Raw genomic sequence first — 9,186 nt, 5'->3', positions numbered from 1 at the left:
ATGGAATGGCGAACACCTTAGACCTTACTACCAATAGTATAGGAAAAGTGTTGCTTGTAACCATGATTTTCTATCTGTATTAATTTGTTTGCTTTTGAATTCCATCAAATAAAGATCTATTTCGTTCAATATGTTATGTCTCTTTTTATTTTTGCAATCTCTCTTAATTTAATAACCTATGGTCACACTCATAGGATATTAAGGGGGCATCATTGCTATATATACCATCAGCTTAAAAAATAAAATAACATGCACGAAATACATACAAGTGTTTGGATATAACCAGATGCGCGAGCTTAGATAGTTTGGACATAACTGAATTATCAAAAACATACAAGTATTTGGATGTAACCAGATGCGCGAGCTTAGATAGTTTGGACGTAACCAAATTATCAAAAGATAAAAATGTTTGGAAATAACCAAATATGCGAACTAGGTTAAAAATATAAGTGTATGGATTACAAACCAAACACGAACTTAATAGGCTTGGAGCAAACCAGCCAAAACTAATCGACGATAAGTTGGAACCTAAACCTACTTCGAGATAAGTCAAGATCAAGGCTGGAATATCTTAAGGGAAAGTAGTTTCGAACTCATAACCTCGGAGAAATAACCGAGGATGAAGCCCTATAACTAAGCAATAAGATATAACTAAACCGTTCGCATTACATACCATACAAGTACTTTCAGGTTCTTGGTTAAAGTAATATCCGACCTTGATAAATAACGAGATCGGAAGCGGATAATTCGAACAAACGATGCATGAATGCGTCGAGTCTCGAGCCTAAATCCAAACTATGTTTGTATGAATAAATAAACATAAACGGTTCATTAATATAAAATGTGCAAAATATTTCGAACCAAGAAATGTAAAGCATATGTATTAATATAAAAAGAAATTGTATCAACCCTACGCGCATAATTTATAGTAATTACAAAAATAAGGGGACGCAGCCCCCAGATAAGATTTCCCTGAGATCAGATTCAAGAAGGAGGAGTCTCCTCGGCCTTCTCAGCATCGGCAGCACTGGACCCCTCAGGACGAATAGCATGACTATCCTTCTAAGCACCTTCGGAGGCGGCCTCCCGAGCAGCCTCTTCTGCCTCAAGCCGAGCATTCCACTTATCCAGAAGCTTCGCCTCGTGAGGACCTAAGAAGCTGGTATCCAGGTCTTCGTTTTTGGCCCACATTCTGTACGCCAAATCAACTGCCTGGTCCTTCTTCTCTTTATACTGAGCAAGGAGGCGAGCCTTTTCACCCTCAATTATATCAAAAGTAGCGGCCTGGTCTTCTTCGAGCTTTTTGTTAGCCTCTTGGAGCCGAGTGTTCTCCTTCTCAAGCTCCGCGAGCCTGGCGTTCTCTTTCTCGAGCTCCGCGAGCCTAGCATTCAGCTTCTCAAGCTCGGATGCCTTGGCCTTAAGCTCCTCGGCTCCTGCCTCAAGCTTTTCATTTGCTGCCTTCAGGTCGTCACTCGCTTTGAGTTGAAGATCCTTCGCCTCCTGAGCATAAGACTTGCTCGAATGGATCTCGTTGTTCAGCCTATAGTTGAGCTGGGCAGTAACGGCAAGAGACTGACAAAAGAAAAAATCGTCATTAACACCAGGACTGTATAAATATAACTAAGAAGGAGAAGAAAACTTATCGCGGCAGCAAGCTCGATACTCTTCTCATAGAGGGCAGTGCAGTCTCGGGCATTGTTCAAAAATTGCCACTGAGGAGCGTCGAGACTGCTGAAGCTCTGGCCGATTCGGGACATAACATCTGAACCCAGCATAGACCCATGGGGTCCAGCTGCATTGTCAATTACATACTCCTCGACGTGAGTAGAAACTGACAGCTTGTGAGCTCGAGAAGCAGAAGGCTTTCTGGGGGGTGGACCAAGTGTTGGCTGGACCACTACAGGAAGTTGGGGCTCGACCATAATGGAGGCACCGACCTGCAAAGTCGGCGCTGCGACGGAGCTCGTAACAGGCAGAGCCGGGGGAGGAGGTTTTTTTTCTCGGACCTCTTGGGGACTTTGGTGGGCCGGTCAACCTTTCGCGACCCCGCCTTGGGATGCTTGCTCCTCTTGGCACCGCCACTCTCGAGGATGTTGTCAAGGTCGGAATCCATCTTGCCTGCACAATCACGCCACAATGTGAATCATAACAAAAAGAGGGAATAGTATATAAAGTGATTCAGCATCGCATAGATATACAAAGTAATGATAGAAGAAACCTAACTAGAACTCTCCCCCGAGCTCGAGCTCAGGGACCATGAAATTCCCCCATCTTCAGAAGAGGCGGGGGGAGTACCTTCCCTATAGGTGGACGTCAACCTCGAAAGGTCCCTATAGTCATTGGTCCCATATTGGATGGCTATCCCGTCCCACACCTCGTTCAGACTGTACATGGTGTTGTACTTCCTAAGCCAACTATCAAATCTATGAACTTGGTCGTCTACCCAAGTCCATATATAGAAGTGGTCCCTATCATCTGGGCACAAGACTAACCTATCGGGTTGGTGCTTTAATAAGGTGGGGGACCACATTTTCGAGCTAAGGATGACTTTACCTTGATCATTCGAATTTGAGCTCGAGGCTTCATCGTTAGCCTCGTTCCCCAATGGTAGGCTTCTTCGGCGAGTTGGGGGCGGGAGCCTCACCTCTCTCCTTGGAGGGAGGGTGCCTGTGGGCAAAGGCACATGCTCCCAGCGGTCGTACTTTTATTGGACCAGTCCGAGGTGGACTGGCCATCTCCCAAAAGCCCGCAAGCTCGGAGTTTACTCTCATGTAAAAGGTATGAGAGAGACCTCCTGCCGTAAGGGAGTTGGAGCAGAGTCTCTCTATGCTCCTTCATTGCGTCGTCGGGAGTAGGACGGTGAAAATCGGTTGGAAAATAAGACACATTTCAACTAAGTACGGACCTACAGATAAAAGCCCGAGTACAGAGGTAAAGAAGGTTGGAGTACTTACGAATCCGTCTGAATGAGTAGCATCGAGACGGGGACAAGCCATCTGTCCAGAAGAAGGCTTTCTTAAAGTCAGGTGGATGATTAGGAAGATCCTCAAACACCTTTTTCTCTTTGGGGTAGCTTGAAAGATAGTAAAAGCCGTCTCCTCCCCGAGCTCGGGAGGGGTTGCTTTGTAGACAGAAGAGGTATAAAATCTCCTGTGGTGAAGGTCCTTCCCACTTCAGCTCGTGGTATAGCGACCTCAGGGCAGACAGAACCCTGTAAGAATTGGTGTTGAGCTGGAATGGAGCCAGCCCAACAAAGTTCGTGAAGTCCTTGAAAAATGACTTCAAAGGCAGTACGCTCCTGCCTTCATATGTTCTTGGCTCCAGGCCGCGTACCTCATCTTGGGATTCCCATCTCCTGGGGCACGACAGCTTCGCTCACTGGGGGTAGGGGCTCGACACCTTAGGGTGCTTGACAACCTAAGACCATGGAAGGCCAGGATATCAGTTATCTGGCCTAGTGAGGTAACCGAGCTCCAGTAGTGCTCGGCCTCGAAGAATTCTCTCCTCGGTTGCGAGGTAGAAGGCTCACCCATCAGCGAGAATTGGAGCTCTCCTGGACTATACGCAACGATCACTTTTAATTTAGGGTCAAGGGGAATCGGCCTGGGTCCAGAATCAGGTTCTGGATAAAGAGCCTCTCGAATGGTTCTCCTCTTCTTTTCTATAACCTCGTCAATTTGGAGGCGATAATGAGCTCGAATCTCCTCCTGTTCGCGCGCGAGATCGTACTCGCGAATCAGACATTGATTCCGAGCAAACAGCGACTCTGGGCTCGGGGTTTTTGGTGAGTAAGGGATTGCTAGCAACGACCCGCACCGTCTTTCCAGATTCTGTGACATCTAGCGAGAAAGAAAAAATGGTGAGGGCCATGCATGCAAGGGTTCAAGAATTGCGAGTTTGACAAGACAAGCTCGAAGAGTACTTGGGTACGAAGCAAGCTCGATACTAAAAACCCGTCTAAAGAGTTGGAACGTGTACTCTACGAGAAAAAGGAGGAGAGTGGATAAATTTTTTTGAAAATCCCGAAATATTAGGGAAAAAGGGTGGCGGTTATTCAGAAATGGTAATCTTGGGTATCGTGCGTTCTTTAAAACCAAGATTTTATACTTGATATCTTGGTGTGCAAGATATGTCTTTTAAATTTTGAAACTCAGAAAAAAGAGACCTTGTTCTACGCCAAAACTAGATTTAGAACCAGTGATTTAAACCTAGCATGGAGACTTAGACGTGAAAGCATATCGGTCAAAAGTCTCCTAGCGTGACAAACTAAGAAGATAAACTAGTACATTCACAGAAATAAAAGAACTACGCAGACAGAAACTGGCATAATGGAACATAAAAAGACAATCGGATACTTACACAATGATGGCGATTGCAGAAAAATCGTCGATTGAAGGAGAGGCTGCAGATATGAGCTCACGGTCTCGAACAAACTGGCGGTCCTTTGTTTCTTCAGCTGAGAAAACATGCACAAGCAAAAAGTTCTCAGAGATAGTTTCTGGTTTTGCTTCTTTTCTTTCTTCTGATGAGCACAAAATAAAAGGAAGACGATGACTGGGGTCTTATCTATAGATGGTAAAAGGAGATTAATCTAAGCCATTGAACAAAACCCTTGTAAAATCCAACGGATAGGGATTAATGATATGATGGTACCAGAAAGGTGGCAGACAAACGATCGTGGGCAGATTTCCAAGGTACTCGAGTACCCTGAATGAGCAATACCCAACTGACACGTGTCCATTTTCAAGTATGTGACGGTGCGGTTCCCGAAGAAAGTAGTTCAAAAGTTTCCTTCTCATAGGATTCGAACAAATACTTTTGAGGGGGCAAAATGTTACACCCAAAATTCGAGCCATGAGAATTGTGACCTCGAAAGCTGGATTCATAATGAATGGACTCGTAATATCTGGAACACGTCCGAAGCCTAGGCATCAGGCCTGAGAAGCAGAGGCGACTTCAAAGATGGTAACCTCGAGATCCTCGCAAGCTCGAAAGGCTGACCCCGAAATACGTTTGTTCTCGGGATAGCCTCGGATTAGAAGTCCCGAGCTCGACATAAGTGTGAGTTCGAAGCCACATGATCTCGGGAAGATGCTATAGCTCGAAAATCGATAAGAGACCTGGGTGAATAGGGCCTTGGCGATATAGGATAATAACTTTGAATATCCTAATGGATCATCTATAAGAGACGCGGTCTACATTGATTACTATAAATCCCCTATAATCAAGGGATATTATTTGTTCAGTTATACGCCCCCTGATCTTCAGGGGACGTTTCCTTGTATATAGGATTGCTCGCTTTTAATGCCATTTAATTTATTTGCATATACATAATAACTTCCCGAAATATGTGGAATAGTATTCTGAAATCTTCTCTATAAATAGAGAGGCCATGCACCATTGTAAAGGACCAAATTTTTGTGATCTTGAGAGAAAACTCTGGAAAATTCATCCTTGAAGAATTTTCAAAGATCATCTTAAGTTTAATAACAAAGACTCGTGGACTAGGCAGATTTAACTGCTGAACCACGTAAAAAATATCGTTTGTGTTATCATATTTCATTTGGCCATAACTGATTATTGTTTTCGTGCTCTTCTTTCACTGTTGACGAAAAACAGCGTCAACAATTACATACTTAAGAAAAGCATTGACTTATCAGTCAAGGACGAAAATAGCACTAAGCGTTGATCGATATGATTAGATCTAATCAGAAGCGCATTAAACGCTTGTTCGACCCAATGATCATAGAAAACTAAAGCGTCGGGTACACTGGGCCAGCTCCAAGGCTAGTTATATAGAAGATAGGGCAATGGGCCCCAGGGAGACTTATTAGTCTTAGATCTTAGGGCGCTGAGGCCCCAATGTGGTTTATTATTCATTTTCTTGGGCAAGGGGCCCCGGTATGAATTAGTTAATCATTTATTTAGAGCATTTGGCCCCATATGACATTGTAGTCATTGATATGAATGTTATACATGCATGAGTAGGGTTATTACTGCTGGGCATGTTTATTATGATATAGAAATGTGTTATTCACTACTTATGAGCATGTATAAGTTTTCTTGCTGGCCCTTGGCTCATGGGTGCTATGTGGTACAGGTAAAGGAAAAGAAAAGTTGGACCAGTCATGAATTGGACAGCTTAGGTGGCGACGTGTACATATGCGGCCGCTTGACCACCATGACCAAGGTTTCTATAAGGAACTAGGGTTTAACCCTATTTTGTCACTTAGGTTGATGGATTATAACTTTTGAGTTGTAATGACCATTTTGGAATTAAAAACAACTTTGTAAACGTTACTATGGGATCCCATGTACAATTTAGTGTTTTAATGAAATATTCATCCATTTTGACTGTAATTTTTAACCCTAGACCATTAATCACATTTAGATGCACGTTTATGGCGTAAAGACTCGTTTAGCGAGTTAAACACTATTTAAAATACACAGTGTAACGGTCTTGGCTAAACATGGCGTTATTTTGTCGGAGTTAACCTTTATTATTATAAAAGGGTTTCATTATTAATTATAGATAACATATATATTTTTTGACGAAATAGATAACATGTATTTATGTTTTAATTTTAGTATGAAAAAAATACTTATTATAATAAAAAAACAATTATTAATATTTTAAAAAATGAATTATTTAAAAAAAAAACTCATTTTTTAACTAATAGCTATTCTATATTGCAAAGTACTAATTTATAATTTTTTATGAATATATTAAATTATATTAAAAAAATATAAATTTTTCCGCACTTAATTAAAAAAATTGTAATGGATGAACAACAATTTTCGCAGAAATGTTATCTCGGTCGTCTCATGTAAGTTTTAATTTGCATAACACGACAGTTCAAGAGCTATTGTTGTCACATGCCTATTTTTTACACCTAAGTATAATTTTGTAGTAGTGGCTACTAATGTGGTTATTATTGTCACGGGTAATAATGTCGCCCCTAAAACTTAGTTTCCTTGTAGTATCTCTTTCAACCTTTATCAACCCAAAATACTCTTTTTACACAAAATTTCATCCCCAATAATCTTATAACTCCAAAATCAGAAATTACACAAAACCCTAATGCTAATTAAGATATTATTACAAATTTAAATGATTTGCAATATATTTTTTTTATTAAAACTGTATCAACCCAATTAATATTTTTTATTATTCAATAAGCAACAATAGATAAAAAAACTTATGAGGTTGCAATATGCACATTGTTAAGTTAATATTGTAACCTCATAAGTCAAATTTTATTAAACACACCTTCATATAAATATATATAAAATATATATATATATATAATATATATTTAAGGCATGTTATCAATCACAACGTTTACAAAACTACACAACGAAGAGTACGAGGACCCACCTTCCAATAAGCCTTTCTTGCCCTTCTCGCTAATATCTTTCACTCTCTTCCTAATATCATTATTAGACTCCATCAACTTTCTAATCCTAACCGCTATTTCTTCAGCTTTCACAATCACAGTAGTTCCTTCATCGAAGCCTCTCCTGTAGTCGAACTTAATCTCCACCGCTAATCTGAACTCCTTCACTAGCATGAAAGCGTTGAGTCGTTGCTCGGCATACAAAGACCACGTCGCCATGGGCACCCCAAACCACAAGCTCTCTAAGGTTGAGTTCCAACCACAATGGGAGACGAACCCTCCAACTGAGGAGTGAGCTAGGACAGTCACCTGTGGAGCCCAACCTATGACCTTTCCAATCTCAGCCGTTCGATCAAGAAATCCCTCCGGAAGAACTTCATTGAAATCCATGTATTCCTCTGGGATAATTGGATGATCTTTCTGTGGTTGTTTTCTTAAGGACCAAAGAAACCGAACCCCACTCCGCTCTAATCCCACGGCTATCTCTTTCACCTGCTCCCCACTGAAGCTTCCCACGCTCCCGAAGCACAAGAAAACTACCGACGATGGAGGCTGTCTATCTAGCCATGTCACGATGTTGGTTTCTTTATGGTTAGGGATAGGGTTAGTGTTATTAAGATTTACAATGGGTCCTACTGGGTAAATTGGCGGCAAGAGTTTATCTTCAGCTAAGGAATCAATCATGGTGGACTCTAACTCCATAAACGTATTTACCAAAATGCCCTTAGTTCTCATCATATCTCTATACAGACCGAGAATCAAGGGGGAATCCACCTTGTCCAGCATCACATCGGGGAAGACCTTGGCCGGAACCGGGTTGGCAAAACCCGGAACGACAATCTCTGCATCCGGTTCATCATTATATTTGGTAAAGTCTTTGTTTTGGTCGGTAGCTGTTAGGGATTCGAGATGAGCCATGAACCGGAGACACCCCGCTCCGGACGCGTAGAACACGTAGGAGGGGATCCCAAACTCGTCAGCAACGTCAATCATGGCAGTGCATAACATGTCGATGACGAAACCGGCCAGCGTAGGCGCGTCGGGTTGGCCGGAAAAGGAGTCGATGAGGTTCTTGACGGCGCTTCGAACGTAGGGTTTGAGATTTTCGTAGAATGAAGTGATGTACTCGATGAGACTAGAACTGGTGGTGCAGTCAACATTCTCGGCTTCCGAAAGTTCGATGAGGTTGATGCGTTCGACGGGCATGGAGCCAAGGAGTGATTGCATGTAGGATTTGGTGGGGAGATCTAAGCCTGGCAATTTTATGATGAGGATTGAGATGGAGAGACGATGATCTCCAGCAACCAGATGCTTTGCCATCTCCAATATTGGGACGAAGTGGCCTACACTTGGAAATGGAATGAAAACTAGTTCTCCTTTCTTCATTTTCTCTCTTTTGTAATTATAATTTGGTTTAATAAATCTGAGTGAGTGAGTCTACATACATATACATATATATATATAGGTTGATTAGTTTTTAAAGTTTTACACATATTTTATAATTTTAATAAAAACTCATTCACTTTATTTTTTAAATATATATATATAATAGAAGAAATTATAGTTGTATAATATTATATCAATAATTATAACATCTAAATACAACATTCACATAGATATATATTTACATGATTATATAATATATATAAAATACAATAATATTTAAAAATAAATTAATAATAGAAATAGAATAAGAATAAAAAAAAATAATGTAGAGAGTAGTATATATAGATCATCAACTATTTTTCGTTTATAATATATCTCGTATTTTTCTTTTGGTGAATTTGAT

General features: G+C 41.1%; 1 protein-coding gene across 1 annotated transcript; it reads right to left on the bottom strand.

The window, feature by feature from the left end:
• Positions 1 to 7,146: 7,146 nt before the first annotated feature.
• LOC133781656 (anthocyanidin 3-O-glucosyltransferase 2-like) lies at positions 7,147 to 8,823 on the bottom strand. Its single transcript, XM_062220715.1, has one exon. It carries the CDS (start codon positions 8,781 to 8,783, stop codon positions 7,317 to 7,319), a length of 1,467 nt encoding a protein of 488 aa, XP_062076699.1. The 5' UTR covers positions 8,784 to 8,823; the 3' UTR covers positions 7,147 to 7,316.
• Between the last annotated feature and the right edge of the window lie 363 nt (positions 8,824 to 9,186).

The sequence above is a fragment of the Humulus lupulus genome, chromosome 6 (assembly GCF_963169125.1).
Source record: "Humulus lupulus chromosome 6, drHumLupu1.1, whole genome shotgun sequence".
NCBI lineage: Eukaryota > Viridiplantae > Streptophyta > Magnoliopsida > Rosales > Cannabaceae > Humulus > Humulus lupulus.
The sequence above is the reverse complement of the archived record's forward strand: the minus strand, read 5'-3'. Positions and strand labels throughout refer to the sequence as shown.

What these genes read in the sequence shown, in the direction of transcription:
- LOC133781656 (XM_062220715.1), bottom strand. Translation starts at nt 8,783, where the DNA reads ATGAAGAAAGGAGAACTAGTTTTCATTCCATTTCCAAGTGTAGGCCAC.